The 19,418-nt window shown below is 33.0% G+C and overlaps 2 protein-coding genes across 2 annotated transcripts; both read left to right on the top strand.

The window, feature by feature from the left end:
- The first annotated feature begins 7,934 nt into the window (after positions 1-7,934).
- Positions 7,935-10,332, top strand: HB40 (homeobox protein 40). The gene is made up of 3 exons (XM_011027422.1): positions 7,935-8,135; positions 8,274-8,578; positions 9,938-10,332. Exons 1-3 carry the CDS (start codon positions 8,054-8,056, stop codon positions 10,160-10,162), a joined length of 612 nt encoding a protein of 203 aa, XP_011025724.1. The 5' UTR covers positions 7,935-8,053; the 3' UTR covers positions 10,163-10,332.
- Positions 10,333-17,191: 6,859 nt separating this feature from the next.
- LOC105126536 (Quinone reductase family protein) lies at positions 17,192-19,418 on the top strand. The gene is made up of 2 exons (XM_011027421.1): positions 17,192-17,903; positions 18,934-19,418. Exons 1-2 carry the CDS (start codon positions 17,368-17,370, stop codon positions 19,160-19,162), a joined length of 765 nt encoding a protein of 254 aa, XP_011025723.1. The 5' UTR covers positions 17,192-17,367; the 3' UTR covers positions 19,163-19,418.

The raw sequence follows: 19,418 nt of genomic DNA, 5'->3' as shown, positions 1-19,418 counted from the left end.
CCAATAAAAAAAATTAAAAAAAAAAAAGACTGTCCATCCACCTCGTGGAGTTCTTTTCAAGTATTTGACCACACCATCCTTTTCACCATCGGGCAATATGTGGGTTAGGTTGAAACATTTTCCTCTCCTCTCACTACTTCCACGGACCACTCATGCCCTTGCCTTGCCCCATCCATGGAGGTTTGCCCTAGTGAGTTGATTGGCCATGCAGATAATTAGCCTTGAATGTAGAGCTAAATATAATACAATTAAGCTATAACCCACCCATATAATGGCCTAAATCAAGGCGGAATTCATGGGGTTGAAGACATAAGCTATTAAATCTAAAATAATGCCGTACCCTTTTTTTATCTTTTTGTAAATTTGATGTGTAATGTAATGGGCACGGAGTTAGAGGAGAGAGCGTGAACAATTTTAATAATATTTAAAAGTATGGTAGATTTAACTTTTTAAAAAAGTATTTGTTATCATAATATAATATTTTAAGAATTTTTTGATTTATTATTAAAATTGATGGAAGGAGAGAAATACTAAAACAAATTAAATTATTTAATAGTTTAAATCATATTTTGACAACCCATTTATATTAAAATATCATAAAAACATTAAAATAAATTAACTTAAAGTAAAAAAAATAAATTTTAATAAAAAAACTCAAAATAACACTTAGAGTGGGGGGAGGGAAACAAGGAAGAATACTGTGTGTGGCATGAAGAGCACAAACAAAATTCATTCGAAGAAGAAGAGATATTTATGGGAGGACATTGATTAGCACTCACAATCCAGAGGGCACACACATCCCTATCTTGCAATTTTATGGTGTAGACAATAGAGGGCTTGGGACCTACTACACATCGTGTCCGGGGATGATGTACTCTATGTGCATGATTGAGTGGGCAGCCTCTTTAGCTAGCTTGAAGATTTTTTTATCTAAAAAAAACACAATAACTTTATTAATATTCAATTACTTTTTTAATATTTGTTATAAATAATATAGCAAAAACCTACTTTTCTTTCTAATCTCTCATAGTATAGTAGAAAATAAAGAAAATAATGATAAAACCTCATCTGAATAAGACATATAACTCTCGTTCAAATAGGAAATAATATCTACAAAAAATCAAACTTTGATAACAAAAAAATGAAAAAAAATCATTCATAAAAAAAAGAAAAAAAATTAATAAAAGGGGTTGCAGCCAACTAAAAACAGTCACTTGCTACCTAAATTAGGGTTTAAAAGGAGATGCTTTGCTGGGGAAAAAAGAGAGTGAGGATATACAGCAGTTACCTTTCGGTTCCTACTAATATATGATTTCTTAAATACGTATAGATCCATCATTTCTCACCCCTTTTCAAATTATTTTCCATAAAAGAAGGAAAATATGTCCTTGCTCTCTACGGTTTTTTTCCTTCTAAAGACAAATAAAAGGAAGCTAAGTATATAATCCATAGTATTCCCTAGAACACCAAATCATTTGAATTCTTCCAAATACTCTCTGATAAATCCATGGTTGCAACGAGAATAATTTGTCTTGCTGCTCTCCCTCAAAGTAACAATCACTATATATGTAGGAAATCGTAAGTTGAGAGTCATATCTTCTCCAACCACTACAAGGAAGATCATTACTAGCTAGAACTCTTGAGTAAACACCCATTGGACATTAGAGCTGCATGTTTACCACCTATAATTAAGAAGGGCTGCAATTCATCTCCAATCAAACAAGAAGAACACGGGACCACTGTATATTCTCGTTAAAAAGGAATGAAAGTGAAAGTTTTCTAAAGATTTTGTTAACACATTCTTAATATATATATATATACAAGTTGGTTTCGAATGAGATTAGAGCTTTAGATGTTTTGGGATTTGTTAAATTTCCATAATTAAGGGGAAGGTTTTGATTAGCCAAATCAAAAGTGGAAATCTAATTAATTACCAATACCTACTTAGCATCAAATTAAATGAAAGTTGGAAGATGGGAAACAGGAGTTGCAAGTGTCGGGATAAACATGACACCGGTTACTTTAATTTTAAGCCTCTTAGTAGTTTGATTTAATTAGTCAAAGAAAAAAGCTTATTGAAATTCATAAACAACTCAAAAGCTACAAAGGGAATCCCTACCATACCATGCGCATCTTATTATAAACAAATTCAAGTAGTAGGACGCAGTTAACTCAAGCTGCCAGCTTATGAGAATCTAATCTCTCTCTGTCTGTGTGTAAATCTTTCAACTCTCTAGCAACCTTCATCCTTATCCTTTCTTACCAGATTTGTCATTGCTCTAATCCAAGCTAATTAACCCTAGTAAACAAAGAATAAGCCTCACAGGCTTATCTAAATTTATTACTTAAATACATATCATTAACCTAACCTTCTGGAGAGTCCCTCCTCTTAGCAAATGAATGAAGCTTCGTATATTAGCTTTAGATATGGCACAATTTCATTGGCTCCCAGAAAGATGTTACCCTTCCTAGTCATAGCTAGTTTGATAAAATCAAGGCTTGAATTATGCTTCACATCTATCAAACCCAATCAAAAGGCGCTCCACGATTGAACTAGCTAGTTTGTATTACCTTATATTACCAAAGAACTGATCAGTAAAGCCCTCCTCCTGCTTCCATGGCGTGCCCTTGCCCGTTCAAGAACATGTTATACGATGTTGCCCAAAAGGAAGGGAGACATCTATATATGTATATTATAGCTGCTGTTTATACATACTTGATGAAGACTAATCGAAAGATAGCAAAGATTTTACGCGTGCATGTATGTACTAGATTATTTCTTAGGATAAGGTACCTATAAGCATATATATATATATATATGCACATATAACAAAGAATGGAAAAATAAAAAGCTCTGTGTTTCTCTGTTTCAGATTGCCTTATCTCTCATGGTGGAAACGTTTCGTTGGTTTGTCTTCCTAAAATTCATCTAGTACAATCGTGTGTGTTCTTCGAATAATAGAAAAGCTAGTTTAATTTTTAACTTTGTTCCTCTTGGTACAATAATTGGGAGACGAATCAAATTACCATCTTTTTTTTTTTTCTCCTTTCACATTTTCATTTAAATATGGAAAATTCAAAGACTCGAAATGGCCATATATATGAAGCAAAATCTCCTTAAATATGCCTTCTTCTCGTTTTCTTTTAGCTACTAAACCTGTTTTAACTAAAAAAAATAGACAATTTGTTTTTCAAATTATTTTTTAAAAAAATATTAAAATATATATATTTTTAAAAAAATCAAAATCTAAGTGAAACATAGGCCTCTGAACCCGTGATTAACCTCAGGCTGACCCTACTTCAGTGAAAGAAAGTTTGTTTGGAAAAAATAATTAAGAGTATATATATGTGGTGGTAATTACTAATTAATTAATTAATTAATTAGAGGTGGGGTGGGGGGAGGTTAAACAATGGCGGCTGTACACGGCAGTGGTAAATGTGAAAAGGAGAGGAGTCCTGTTGGCGAACTTGCGTGTTGGAGTAAAATGTCTACATCTATTGAAAAGGTACACGTGGATGGATAGAGTATGTGGTCCCCTCTCTAAGTTCTTGGGGGTTGAGACACGTAAAAGCTATTGGTTGCGACCCATGTGCCCTTTCCTTGGCCATCTTGTCTTTCTCGCTCACACTCCTTTTCTATTCTACGAACTAGCAGCAACACCGAGTCTGTCTGCTTTTTGGTTTTTGACTCAGCTTGTCTAGCCCACCATCCTCGTCTCTCTCCACACTTGGCTCGCGCTCGACACTCAGCCATCCCCTTAATTACTCTACCTGCTCTTTACTTAACAGGCTTTCAAAATAAATAAATAAAATTGTTCCACGGTCGACACTTGCCCACGACATTGTATAAAAATATATGTTGATCAAGTCAATTTTTTCAGTCAATTCCATTTCTCTAATCCCATCAATATCCAAATTAATTCCCTAATGCCTTTGTCCCATGTGTGCTGCATGCAGCAACATCTGATATTAAGGGATGTATAGCCTATCTGGGTTTATATTCTTAGATCATGTGCACAAGGAGTGCTTCTTTCTTTTACAAGCTTATTGGTTTATATATATAAACATCGATTTTACAAGCTTACTGGTTAATGGGTTGGTTTAAATCTCAATATTCTCCACGAAAATCACATATACTCTACTGAAATACCATGCATGTTTCAGACTTAGTATGTGTTTAAGGGTGTGTAAATTAGAATTTTTAGAGAATATTGTCTTTCACGGGTTATATATAAAAAGATTTATTTCTCTCTTATGTTAATTAATTAGCCAAGTTAATCTAAATGAGAAGTTTCTTCCTTTTTCAAATAATCAGAGAGATAATAGTACATGCAACTCACTGTAATTTGATTCGACTCAAATGGAGTCCCATATATGTAACGTTTCATACACGGAGTTCTTGATAAAAGATGTATGCCCAACCATAGTGGGTTTTGTTGCCTCATCCAGTGGCATGAACTGTTCCAAAAAGGTGTATGAGTACTTTAAGGAAATTTGTGGAAATACTACTCTCAATATGTCATTTATATATGTGTGGTTAGTTTTTTCAATTATTATATATTTATCAAGTTCATTTCAATTTAAGCTTTGGAAACTAAAAAAGGTGTAACAAAATCACCAGAGTTAATTTAGAGTTAACAAAATCACCAAAGTAAATTAAGCTCCATTAACTTTTTCAAGTTTTTTAGTATAGTAGGGTAATAATATTCATGCAATGTTAGAAGTTCTTAAATCTCCTTAAAACTTGGTCCTTTCACTAGTTTCATATTCATTTGCAATGAATTAGTCGTGGATTGAGGTCTCCCAATCCCTATTTTTGCATGGATGCTTTGGAATGCTCCATATTTTGTATGCTACATATTGTTTTGGGATGACGATGGGCCAATCTTAATTTTGATGTAGGAATTCGACTAATCTAGTGCTTCTTTTTTCTTGGTTTAGGTTTACTCAAGCTATTTTATCGAGTCCTTAACGCAATGTTTTCAAATCTTAATGTTTTGTAAAAAACAGAGATAAGGTTAACAATTCTGAAGAAGGAGGAAGCACATTTTAAAAAAAAAAAAAACCTACGGAATTGAAAATGCGTAGATCAGAAATGGCAAAAAAAAAAATCTAATTATCTTTGAAACAATAGGGATTTAATGAGTTACAGGGAATAAGCTACAAGTGATTAGAAAGGCAATAGAAGTATGACACGACCGAACCATGTTTCATGAAAAAAACTACTCCACTTGTGATCAATTATCCAAAAAGAATCATGAAGCACTAGAAAGTGAGTGTACTATCTTGTTATAGGTTTAGCTTTCCAGTGTCCTGGACGGGGCAAAATGATAGAGCCATAAATATCTGCATCACCATGTTCCTCGTGGCAGGCTGTGTCTGTTGGTTGTCGAATGAGTTGAACCTTCCGCAAAGTCTTTAGACTAACCGGTCGATTTGCTCCGTGCCCCTGAAGAGCTAGCCCGTGGCTAGCTATCCCTGACCATCCATGTAGAGAAGAGAAAAGGAAGAAAAGATCGTACAAGTGATTGGTAGGCAAGGAAACTCATGGAGAATTTCATTTGATCCCTTCTGTTTTCCTTTATGAACTGTGGTCTGTTATAGATCCTTTGGCTAGCTAGAGGCTTGAACGTGTGTTTCGAAGCTCAGACAAAGTGGCCACGATGCTTTTCATGTCCGTTCACAGCCTTGAAAATTTTCGAAAACTTGGTCGTGTTAGTGCCACATATTTCCTTTCCATTTTGTCCACTTACATTTTAGACCATCTTGTCACCTATTATAATATATTAGCTACAAAAAGAAGAGGGTGGATGATCTGTATGTGAAAGCGACCTATGTTTGCCTGATTAGGCAGAAATTAAAGGAAATGTTGTAAGATTCTTGATTAATTTGTTGTTCATTTCTCTATCAAGGATCTCGATAAGTAGAAGAATAAAGAGCAATTTATAAAGATCGTACAAGTGATTGGTAGGCAAGGAAACTCATGGAGAATTTCATTTGATCCCTTCTGTTTTCCTTTATGAACTGTGGTCTGTTATAGATCCTTTGGCTAGCTAGAAGCTTGAACGTGTGTTTCGAAGCACAGACAAAGTGGCCACGATGCTTTTCATGTCCGTTCACAGCCTTGAAAATTTTCGAAAACTTGGTCATGTTAGTGCCACATATTTCCTTTCCATTTTGTCCACTTACATTTTAGACCATCTTGTCACCTATTATAATATATTAGCTACAAAAAGAAGAGGGTGAATGATCTGTATGTGAAAGCGACTTATGTTTGCCTGATTAGGCAGAAATTAGAGGAGATGTTGTAAGATTCTTGATTAATTTGCTGTTCATTTCTCTATCAAGGATCTTGATAAGTAGAAGAATAAAGAGCAATTTATAGAGATCATTACAGGATAAAACATAATTAAGACAACGAAAACAAAAGGAGAACAACCCAATATCTCGTTGGTTTTGTTTGGAGAATGATAAAGTTTTGTTATATATATTTCCTTCAAGTTTCATTTGGAGAATGATTTGCTACTCTATTTTTTTTTTCTTGCCAAATCTGTTGCGGTAAGTTCATGCGGTCCTTGGCAAAGATCCCTTCCATCAATGCAGAATTATCTTGGATATTACTAGTATAAAATGGAGGGCATCATGTATGAGATGGCTATAATTACTTAGTGTCAAGATAGCTAGGATTAATTCCCAAGGGATTATAAACAGGACATCAACAGTGACGACATCTCTGGTGGCCTGAAATGGCTCCAGTCATCCTAATATTTTATTTGTCTCTCTGTTTAATTTATGTTTATTTTAATTGCATCCTGTCTCTCTCAATCAAAACTAATCCAAGATAAAGGTTACGAGTCGACATTTTCTTGTTCGTTTCTTACTCCCAAACACCCTCACAATGAACTTGTAAAGTAATGGTGAAATTCTTACATTTTCACTCATCTCGAACCACTCATGGATCAGTAGTTTTAAAAAGCGATATAGAGCTAAGCTAAAAGAGGGCGGCTTGGCTAGTGAGGTTGGACATGGAAAGGGGAGAATACCACCTAATTAGACAACAAAAGTGACTTGCATCTCCAAATCCAGAGGCCAACCGTATCAAATTGTTTATTAACTTCAAGTTGGTCACTAGTCAGGTTTGGGATCTCAACCCATATGAAATTACAAGATTGTGTGAGCTCTTTATTCACACCCTGCATAATCACCCTTTCTTCCTTCACTAATTACCTGATTAGGAAAGCCTAAACCAAACCTATTCCATGCCCTAGATAGTACTGTAGTACTGTGGATAATGCATAATTAATGATTAATTGTTGAATATTCATGCCCCATCAAAACCCTCATCAGCTTTCGTATTCTCATTTATATTTATACCTTTGAAGCATTGTGCTTCACTCTCCTAGCTTAACTTGTCTCTTACCCCCAAGTATTGAGTAATCATGAATTCGGTCTGACTAATCATGTTCTCCTCAATTTATAGCACAATTAAATGTATGCCTCGACTATCAATCGGTGCACCTTAAGCTTACCGAATGGACATTTGGTCGTCGTGTTGTGATCACTTCCTTAATTTCATTCCACCTGCACCCTCTCTTTTCATGCTATTATGGAAGTTAATCTGTAACAAAAAAAGAATGCCATTGGGGTAGCATGTAAGGATGTGAAGCACCCTTTTAGTATCTTTTTTCACTTTCATCAATATTGCTTTTACAACAAGCAAAAACCGGTGAAGGAAAGGACGGAGGGCATTCAGAGGGATGTTGACACTTTCCTTCTTACCCCCATATATTGGTCAAGGTACATGAATGGCATTGTTGATATTACGATAGAAATAATGGTCCTCACTGCCCAAGTTTCAAAAAGGTCCGTTTTGACAAACAACCACTTAAGTCCTACTCAACCCTTATAAAATGAACCTTCATGTTTCTCTAGGTTGTCCACTCCTTCAACGCCTAGAACACCATCTTAATTATCTTGAGTGAGACAAGAGAAAAAAAGAAAAGAAAAGAAAAGAGAGAGAGGGAGCGTGAGAACCAATAGGAAGACAACTGCCATGAGTTACAAGGTTGAAGATCACATGGCACTCACCTCTCAATTGTACCCTGGTGTATTCACTCAAATGGTTCCACAACAAGGTTAGAGATACGAAAAACAATACAGCAACAAAGAAAAGAAATTAACAATCATGATTTCTTTTTGTGTTGATCATCAACTCTGTAAATAAGTGATTAATTCATGATCTTTACTTGACATGAGTTTTTGATCATGCTTAGGTGAATCTAAACCACGAAGAAGGCGAAAGAAGAACAAAGACGCCGGTCTTAGTGGGGCAAGGAAGAGGAAACTTAATGAGGAGCAAGTTAATCTCCTTGAAATGAATTTTGGTAATGAACATAAGTTGGAATCTGAGAGGAAAGACAAGCTTGCTTTAGAGTTGGGACTCGATCCTCGCCAAGTTGCCGTTTGGTTTCAAAACCGGAGGGCAAGGTGGAAGAACAAGAAGCTAGAGGAGGAGTACACAAAGATGAAGACATCCCATGAAAACATAGTTGTCGAGAAATGCCAGCTTGAATCCGAGGTCCATCTCTCTCTCTCTCTCTCTCTCTATTTTTCTCTCTGCGTTTTTTAGAAATGTCTCTTAAGTTCTTTATTAGTTATTTTTCTCTGTGTTTTTAAGAAATGTCTCTTAAGTTCTTTATTAGTTTAGAAAGGCTTCGAAATTTGTTTTCTTTTTATTGCACCGAAGAAGTAATTGAGTGTCTATATATATATATATATAACTTGAATCCGAGGTCCATGATGTCTCTCTCTCTCTCTCTCTCTCTCTCTCTCTCTCTCTGTGTTTTTTAGAAACGTCTCTTAAGGAAGAAGTAATTGAGTGTCTATATATATATATAGCTAATTGCTTGATAAAGTCGTAAATTTACATGAAGAAACACTCAACTTAGTGTAACTACTTACATGGTGGAGTTTGTTGATTTATGGTAAAAGTAGACTTATCTTAGTTTTTTTTTCGGTAAGTCTTATCTATCTTAGTTGTAATACCCTGGAAAATAAAAGTAGACTCACGTGGTTGATTTTTTTCATGCACAATGATAAATTCAGGACTCCAATTTGACTTCTGTGTGCATGCTCTTCCTGCAAACGCAAGACTCGACTAGTCTAGCAACTCATTAATTGGTTTCTTGAATGTCTTCTCTTTGGCATACTTTTTTGTCTTCTGTGTTGATTAGATTCTAGGACGATAGCAAGGCCGGATTTTCCTATTTCAAGCATCCAAACAGAAAGTAAAGAATGACAATTTGGAATAGTATTCTCTAGTGATTGCCACATACTTTTACTTCCTTACTCAACATATAACTACTGCTGCTGCTGCTTTGTTTTATCTTTAACAATAAGATAGTGCTGCTCAATTCCGAAATTTATGACTTCCATTACTGACTTCCTTGGAAGAAAAACAATAAAATAAGATTATATATATCGTGCCTAATCTCTTATACTGCTATAAAACGTGGCGACCAACCATATTCTTGAACGTTCAGGAGCTCAGGGTTCGAAGAAAAAAAGCCATGCCAGCTAGCTATTGGATTAGGCTACAAAGGAAAAATATCATCCTAAAAGTGAACCAAAATTTTGACAAGGAACAGCATGCTGCCATTCTATTTAACAACAAAACACTGCTCTACTATTATGTGTTTCAATCCACTAGTCACCATGTGTCCGTACAGCATTGTTTAAGGTTAACTGTTATATTGGGCCCTTCAAAGCCACTAGAACACCAGCACGTGGCACTTTCCCACTTTCGAAGTGGCACGCCATTGTCCTATAAAGATTGATTAAACAAATATTCCTCTGTCAATATTTCTCACATATATGACCTTTCTTCTTGTTTTCTCCACATGTATAATATAATAAATCGTGGGTTCATTCATTGCAGGTTTTAAAGCTCAAGGAACAACTCTCTGAAGCAGAAAAGGAGATCCAAAGGCTGTCAGACCGTATTGATGGGGTTTCCACTAATAGTCCTAGTTCATCCTTGTCAATGGCTATGGACCCCCCACTTCTTGGAGAATTTGCAATGGAAGGATATGAAGATGCTTTCTACATGCCACCAGAAAACAATTACATTCCTGGCATGGAATGGATTAATCTGTATATGTAACTGGCTAGCTAGCTAACTGATATTACTATAATTAGGATAATGTAGATAGTGATTAAGTAACAATCTAATGTAAACATCTTCTTCATCTAGTGTATCACGAGGTCTCTTTGTCCAGCTAGCTAGTAAATGAAAATGCATGCCAATATTAATTTAATGATTTGCCTTTTGACCAGCAGCTAGTAGATAATCTCATCCAGGGTTTTTTTTTTTTAATCATGCTAGATGTTTTGAAAAAGCTTAGTACAAATAAGCAGCAACCACCAATGAATAAGCAGCAGAAGTCAACCTAAATCCCCACTTGATTTCTAGAGTACAGAACTTTGGTAAGCATTGCATGTACTCCTACCACAGCAAAAAAAAAAAAAAGTGTTTCGACAAAGATATAATATCATTAGTTTGATGTTTTTTTTTTTTGTTATTTATATAAAAAACTAAATATGCCCAAGTATATAATTGCTGTGGAAAATATTATAATACATACCCCCTGCCACTACTGCTATAACTAATCAACTATTCAAGAACAGTTGGTGCTGTCAAGTAAAAAAAACAAGGTGGGGTTTATAAAATACTTCGAGTCAGAACGACGCTTCCTCTCCCTAGTAGAGCCGGGCAGGTAGCCCTAAGCTACTCCTTTTTTCTCGTGTTTCCTTCATCAAGATCATTTGCATGCCTTCCAATATTGATGTTTAAAAGAGTGTGTGTGTGTGAAGAAAAAAACTATTATTAGGAGATATTGAGAGAGGGAGAGAGGGGACGACTAGAGAAGAAAAAATTGAAGGAGAACCAAGTTAAGAAGAGGAGGCGGGAGAAGAAATTATCTATAACATCCTTGAAACATTATTCAAATTTGTGTGTTAAGACAGTTCTTCATATTTCCATTATGTTTTGAGTAAATATGTTGGAGGAGATGAAAACCCAAAATGTGGTGGATTAGGGTTCTACATGTTTGCTTTGGGAGCCTAGTGAAACAAATACGTTAAGTTAGCAAAGAAAGAAAGAAAAAAACTTAAAGGAATTAACAAGGAAATTAATTTGAAGTACATCAAGAGAGAACCCAAACATTAGGGCCGACCACATTTGAGTATGAAGGATGAGGGATAAAAATTGATTTGTAAATTATAATATTATGAGTTTGAACAAGCAAGTTCAAGAGAAGAAACTAGTTTCAAATCCGAGAATTTTAATGTGTTATGTGCTTTTGTATTAGTGCAAGGAAGAACATGGTTTGTGTTATATAACTTGCTTAAAGATGTAAAACATAACTTGTAATAAGTTCTAAACATGGGATTAATGCGAGGAAAGTGAAGTAATTGAAATTAAAGAATTGGATGATTGATCTTGGTAGGTTTGGCCATATGGTAAGAATTAAAAGGAAACTTCTTGATTGATTAAATAGCTCTTGTAGAATGAAAAGAAATGGTATGGAAATGTTACAATGATGATGGAAGAACAATTACTGATGTTGTCTTTCAAGTAGAATATGACTACATTCTTTGACATGGAATGAGGAATCATGTAAATATACATATGTAAAGTTATATAGGTTTGGAAGTAGAATTGTTTACTAATGACGAATAAATGATAGAGATCGAAGAATTTTTAGTATTTTACCTTAGGCAAGTGTCGGCCAAAATGTTGTTAAAGATGATGAGATTTATGATTTTGGTAGGCATGACATAAATAGTGTTGTGATCAACAAGGAAATTATAATCAATATGGATTTTAAGAAGACTGGTTAAATTAGTAAACATGTTTTTGTGTAAATATAATGATAGAGAAGTAATTAAATGATATAATTGAAGAAAATAGACACCCTCCCTTTTGTATTCCTAGGTTTGGCTAAATAAGTATTAAAAGGAGGGAGATCAAATTCAAATTGATATATGGTCTCGCGTAAGAAAATTTCTAAGATAAATTAAGAAAGATGTCAAATGTGTGTATATGTTGAAGGATATGTAAGTGTTAAACTTCTTAAGAGGCGTGGCATAATGGCAAAGAGCTTGAGATCTGTATAGCAGGTCTCGAGTTTGAGTAATAACGTGTATTTTTTGTAAAATTTCAAGACAGTTGGAGTTTTACTCACTCATCTGAACCCACAAAATACGCTTTTAAAAGAATGAGGTTTCCTCGAATAAAAAAAAAGAAGATATGTAATGAAAGATGATTGAATATTTGAAGGATATGTAAGTGTTAAAGTTCTTAAGAGGCATGACATGATGGCAAAGAGCTTGAGATCTGTATAGCAGGCCTCGAGTTTGAGTCATAACGTGTATTTTTTGTAAAAGTTCAAGACAGTTGGAGTTTTACTCACTTATCTGAACCCACAAAATGCACTTTTCAAATAATGAGGTTTCCTTGAATAAAAAAAAGAAAGATATGTAATGAAAGATGATTGAATATGAAAAGAAAAATGCTATGTTTTATAACCATAGATTCAAAATTTAAATTGTAATGATAATTTGAATAATATTTCCATGATAATCAAATTTTACATGTTGAGCAGAGTTTTTGCTACAACAAGCATCAAGTAGGTAAACTACACCTTTGTTTAAGTAATTAAGTTCAATTCTTAACAATATATAGATGTAACTCCTTTGATGTCATTTTGATTTTATAAGAATTTGAACATGGAAGTTGAAAAACATTTTTAATTTACTAGATTTTAGAATGAAAACTAGCGGTATCAATATGTTTGACATCTAAGAAATTGAATTGACTAGTTCCTAGAATATAAAGTATTAGTGTAAGAATGTATGATGATGGAAAAGTTAAATTTAGTATGGGTGAGATATGATTTTTGATGCAGAAAAAAGTTAAAAAAATAACAACAATTATATAAAGATAGAATTTTAATAAGAGAAAAAGGGGTTACAAATGTAAACCATGTATTCGTAATTTTATTCTATAAAAAATAAGTCTAATAATATTTATTTTTTTAAGAGATTTATAACGTCTATAAATAAATTAGAAAACCTTATCTCGAAAAGTTAAATTTAGTGTGGGTGAGATATGATTTTTGATGCAGAAAAAAGTTAAAAAAACAACAACAATCATATAAAGATAGAATTTTAATAAGAGAAAAAAGGGTTACAAATATAAACCATGTATTCATTGTTTTATTCTATAAAAAAAAAGTCTAATAATATTTATTTCTTTAAGAGATTTATAAGATCTATAAATAAATTAGAAAACCTTATCTCTACTAGAAAACAAATTAGAATCTAAAAGTATAATGAAAATTAATACAAAATCTAAAAGAAAATAATAAATTCAAAAAAATCAAGAAAAAATAATAAAGTTGGTCTAAATAACATGTTCAAGGCTTAATTTCAAGAGATATATAAAAAGATATATATATATATATATATATATATATATATATTATTTGAAAATACACGTGATATAATCAAGATATTGTTATTTGTTAACTATTCATTCTAAATAAATAAAAAAATATAGGTTAAAATATTCAATCACAACCTAAATATTTTATGTTAGTTTTATTAAATATGTAAATAAAATAAATAAATTAGTAAGATAATTGGAAAGGAGACAAAGATTACTTCCCATTAACATGCATGAGATTGGATGTAGTAGTAGTGTCATGTACGCTAGCTATATAAAAAATTACATTTGAAGTGATTTTCCCATTTTGTTGGAATTTCAACCATACACTCACGAGAGCAAAGAAAAGAGGTTACTGTATTTTTTATGTTTGATTTTTTTTTTAATTTGAGTCTCTTGTTTTTGTTTTTGGTTTTGAAGCGTGCGCAAACTAGTTTTTAAAGTTTTTATTTAATTAAATATTTACTCAAGATTTCTTTTAATATACATGATAGTGAAATTGACCGGTCAGTATATTATATAATGTCAAATGTACATGAACATTTTATTTTATTTTTAATCGATTTATGTATATTTGTTTTATTTTATTTTATTTTATTTTATGTATATTTATTTTATTTTACTTGAATGTATTTACTTTTATTTTTGCTATTTGAGTGTTTGTACTTAATTTCAAAACTTTATCAATTAAATGCTTTTAATTTTAAAAACTAACAAATGTATATCTCACAATCTTATGCAGGCCACATTTGACCATGTTAAATAAAATTAAAAATTAAAACAACAATATATTATTAAAAACGTATTCAAATAAAAAAAATAATAAAAAAAGTAATCAAAAAACAAAATAAAAATATCGCGGATCATAATTGACCATGAAAAATGTATCGTGAGATCGAGTCCAAGAGTTTTTGAAAAAATGCTGGAGAGCCTAGCCTAATTTGCTGGGGAGGGGGGGGGGGAATGTTGAAAACCAAGCCCAGATATGGTACTTAGTGGGCTTTAAATCGAGCCCAATTGTTGTTCAACCGAAAACTCTAAAAAAGCGGCGCGGCATTCTCGAGAAGAGAAAAAACAGAAGGCGGAACCAAAATAACGATGACACTCATCCTTCGCTGACCTCTCGATGACATGTCGTCTGATCATAAAGTGGGGTCCAGAACACTTCCAATCTAGGGGGCCCAGCATCTTTTCGACTGTGGACCATAGTTTTAAAACCCGGTCCGGCCCGGTGGGCATTACATGCATGCCATTTTTTCTTTGTATTTTTTATCTTAGTCCCCAATTCTGTAACAACTCTCCAAACCAGTCCCTGATCTTGGCTACCTGTCAAGATCATCGTCTACAAAAACCGGGTCAAGAAAAAATGAAGCTGGCTCGAATTCGAATTAAAAAAGCCAACAGGCCTTATCAAAATTGGTTCGTCATTGGCCATATCACCTGACGATGTTTGCCCTCTCCCGAATCAAATATGTGCTGATCATCTAGTTATAGTACACGCTCCAGCACTGGATAAAAATATCTTCATCCTACTTATATTAGGGGTGAGGAAAAAAATAAAAAAATCAATATAATCAAGATAATAAAAAAAATAAGTGAAAAAATCTATTATAAAAAATCAATTAAAATTTTAAAAACTGAATGATTAGTTTGGTGTTAGTTTTATAAATTTGAAATAAAAAAAATTAAACTTAAAAAATTAGACTAAACCAAAAAACTTAGCTAAATCTGTTTAAACTGATTTTTTTTAAAAAGTTCTAATTAAATAAAAACAAATTAATTTAAATTGGTTTTGGTTTTTCAAAAAAAAAAATGCAGTTTTGTTTAATTTTCTTTTATAAAAGCCAAATAAATTTTAAGTTCTCCAAAACAAACATGATGCCAATCTCCTCTCCTCCATTATCAGTATCGGACACAAGCTACTCTTGTTGCCTGACTTGCAATATGACAGCTCCTGCAACTAAGGAGTTATCTCCAACTTCTAGGAGCTCCCTTAACCCTTCTTCAGAGTTTACTGATATTTGGATTGTTCCTCGGATCTAGGTCTACTTGCATCAACATGTCGGAAATAGGTACAAGAAACACTTACAATAACAACATACACATGATAAATTATATCCACTAAATGCTCCTTTGAGGAATCAAGGGAATTGTTTGTTTTTATGGCATTATTTTATTTTAAAAAATAACTTTTTTAACATATTAATATTAAAAATAAACTTTTTAAAAATAAAAAAAATATTATTTTGATACATTTACAAGTACAAAATATTCTATAAAAAAAATATTATCACAATATCAAACACTATGTATAACAACCTAAAAAAATATTATCTTAATATATTTACAAATAAAAAATATTATGTCAAATAACAACTATTATAATACTAAACACTATTTAGAATAGTCTAGGTACAACTCTAATTCTCCATGCCTGTAGAGATGATAAAAAAGCTGATTAAATCAAAAAAATAAAAAAATTAATTAAAAAACAGAAAAAAAACCAAAACCGATTAATTTGACCCAGTTTTAATTTTAAAAAAACCGATTTGATTATTTTTTATAGATAAAAATTAAATCAACTAAAAAATAATTATTTTTATCACCATAAACATAAAAACTTGAGGTTTAATGATAAATCTAAAAAAAATAAGATACCTTGCACTTGAGGGTTAATAATAAATCTAAAAATTATAAGTCTATATGCCTATTTGAAATAAATTCTTTAAATAATGTTTCATTAATTTTTTAAAATAAATTATTTATAATTTAAAATATTTTAATATACTAATATTAAAAATAATTTTTTTAAATAAAAATATTTTTTTAATTTATTTTTAAATAAAAAATATTTTAAAAAACAAATATTAGGATAATATCAAACCCCGCACTCTTTCAATGCACTTCACGAAGCATTATCGTAGAAAAATCCAAATTTAGCCGCCCAAATGGACTGCGGCAAGTTATTTTCAAAACCAAGGAAGCCAATGCAATTTTGCTTGCCTAATTTGCTCCCACGTTATCCATGGTGTGAATTTGAAATCATGTTATGTTATCGCTGTCAAATAAGATCAATTGAGCTAAAGAACATGGCTTTGAAACTTGGGGAACAATATATTAATATGATCATATGCGCTTAGTGAGAGATTATCTGCTTGATCTTTGACTTATAAGGAAAGCAAAGTCTATGTTCTATTTTTCTCAATTAACTAACATATTTGTTTTATATGATTGTATAAATACTTGTGCATGTGTATATAAATTATATTTTAATATAATAAAATTATTAAATAAAATTTGCAACCAGTATAAATAGATGATGGTGAAATCATCGATCTATAAAATATCTAAAAAAATATAATAACTAATTTTAATTGAAATTTAAAATTTTATTTTGTTGCTGTAATATCATAATTTTTTAATTTTTTTTAACTATTCATTAGCTTTTGGAAAGAGGATTGGAGAACTTGTTTTTGTCTGAAAATAAAAACATATTTAAAAGTATGGTTAAACTGTTTTTTTAAAAAGTTTTTAATTTTTTTATATTTTTAAGTTATTTTAATATTTTAATTTCTAGCAAACTTAAAATTACGAACTGGCATGCCGGCTGCTTTGAACACGGCACGGGATCTCAGTTTGAACCAGCACATGGCAATTTAAAATTACGTCAAAGTCTAATCCATGCCTCTCTACCAACTTCTAACACACTAATTAATCACTAATAATCGACTTAATTAACACTAATAAAAAAGAAAGACTAATCTTTAGATCCAAACGCATACACACTGTCTATCAAGAACATTATCTCTCCAATTCACTGTCGAAATCACCCAATTCTCTGATCGGAATTGATTTCAAAAATGGGAAAAGGAGGCGGCTGCGTTCCGAGTAAGAAAAAACAACCACCAGTGTCCGACGACCCTGTTTCCAACACCCGCGAAGCCGAACCGATCCCTGTTAACGACGAGGAAACTAATGATATAGCAAGCACATCACTAGAGCCCACAATTTCATCAAAATTGAAAGTTTTTATTGTGTTTTACTCTATGTATGGGCATGTGGAAGGATTGGCCAAGAGAATGAAGAAAGGAGTGGACGGAGTGGAAGGAGTTGAGGCTTTTCTATACCGGGTTCCAGAAACGTTGCCTGATGATGTCTTGATCAAAATGAAAGTTCCGGAGAAAGATGCTGGGATCCCGGAGATTACGGCGGAGGAATTGGTGAATGCGGATGGTATTTTGTTTGGGTTTCCGACAAGGTATGGTTGTATGGCTGCGCAGATGAAAGCGTTTTTCGATTCGACGGGGCAGTTGTGGAAGGAGCAGAAACTTGCTGGGAAACCTGCTGGGTTTTTTGTTAGTACTGGGACTCAAGGTGGAGGTCAAGAAACCACTGCGTAAGTTAATAATGCTCTGCTTGTACTTCATGATTCAAAGTTAATGTTGTTTCTGTTAGAATATTCATCGCTTTTACTGGCTAAAACAAATCATAATTATGTTTTGTGATGTGCCCTTTTTGATCACAGGTTCTTGTTGATTCCATGATTAGATTCCATGTGAAAATTCTTTAAGATTTTATGAAGGTCGTGTTTTTCTCTTTAATTCAAGCCTTTACTTGGGTGAGGGTTTAGGTAAGAAAGAATGATTCACGGAAAGTAGAGGTATCGTTGAAACATGGAAATTCAGAAGCAGTGAAATTTGTTCAACCCCTAAACAAATAGCCAGTTGAAAACCTTCTTTGGTCTGTGAATTAGTGTAAAAAAGAGAAGGAAAAAAAAAGGAGATTTATTGAGATGAAAACGAGGCAAAAATATAGCTCAGTAAGAACAGAGCAAGATACTATAAAAGTGAAGCAACAGGGGTTTTTGGAAGAGTGGCATGAGTGAAGAGTCGACACTGATATATAGCTGTCACCAGGTGCATTTTAGTATTAGTTTGAGCATCCAGGAGTTTTGACATGCCATCAGCTTGTAAGACATTTATACTAGCTAAGTCAGCCAACCAAACTGAGCTTGAGTTAATTTTGTATTGGCATTTTCAGGTTCTGTTTCAGGCTTGATGTGCTTAGCCGTTTGTTCTTGGTGCATATTTTTCCTTGTCGTAGCTAAAACTTAATTTAAATATGAAATCATGCATTTTCATAAGCAAAAAAAAGTTGGTTTCTTTTCTTTTTTTGTAAATGTAGTGCATCTATTTTGGGATTCTGACATTTTATCTTTTGTTTTGATAACTGAGAGCGTTTGGCTTTTGTTCTCAAGTCATCTCTGCTTACTTAACATTCTAAAGGATTATAATGCTATAGAGATGGTGGTTTGGATTGTTATGATGGCTTATGAAAATGAATGAGCTGTGTGAATTCTTTTCTAGAAAACCAATTTATATTAATCGTTTTCCATTGCTTTAATCCTCTTTTCTGTGTTGAGACAGATGGACCGCAATTACCCAGTTGACCCACCATGGGATGCTATTTGTTCCGATTGGATACACCTTTGGAGCTGGCATGTTCAAGATGGATTCCATTCGAGGGGGCTCTCCATACGGCGCTGGAGTTTATGCTGGGGATGGCTCAAGAGAAGCAAATGAAACAGAGTTGGCACTTGCTGAACATCAGGGTAAATATATGGCCTCAATGGTCAAGAGGCTTGCCCAGACCTGATGACATGTTTTACTCTTTAGAACGCATTTACATCCCTTTATCTACTCGTTAATTTGAGTGCATTTTTTTGTAATTGTTCTTGTTGTTTTACCCACTGTCAAATTTGGATTGGAGGATCATACACGGCAATTCTATTCCACATTTCTCCCCTTTTCCACTCAGTGCTGCAAGCTGTTTATGACTCGAAATTGTTGGAATAACGATATGGATTTGTTGGACACGTTATTTTGTAGACTTATTTTTTGTTTGACTGGGA

Source organism: Populus euphratica, unplaced genomic scaffold (assembly GCF_000495115.2).
Source record: "Populus euphratica unplaced genomic scaffold, PopEup_1.0 scaffold41.1, whole genome shotgun sequence".
NCBI classification, from domain to species: domain Eukaryota; kingdom Viridiplantae; phylum Streptophyta; class Magnoliopsida; order Malpighiales; family Salicaceae; genus Populus; species Populus euphratica.
The sequence above is the reverse complement of the archived record's forward strand: the minus strand, read 5'-3'. Positions and strand labels throughout refer to the sequence as shown.

Excerpts from the sequence above, each read along its gene's own strand:
- HB40 (XM_011027422.1), top strand. The coding sequence starts at position 8,054 with ATGAGTTACAAGGTTGAAGATCACATGGCACTCACCTCTCAATTGTAC. Across the intron at positions 8,136-8,273 it reads TCAAATGGTTCCACAACAAG|GTGAATCTAAACCACGAAGA; the intron begins GTTAGAGATACG and ends GATCATGCTTAG. Across the intron at positions 8,579-9,937 it reads AATGCCAGCTTGAATCCGAG|GTTTTAAAGCTCAAGGAACA; the intron begins GTCCATCTCTCT and ends CATTCATTGCAG.
- LOC105126536 (XM_011027421.1), top strand. The coding sequence starts at position 17,368 with ATGGGAAAAGGAGGCGGCTGCGTTCCGAGTAAGAAAAAACAACCACCA. Across the intron at positions 17,904-18,933 it reads GGAGGTCAAGAAACCACTGC|ATGGACCGCAATTACCCAGT; the intron begins GTAAGTTAATAA and ends GTGTTGAGACAG.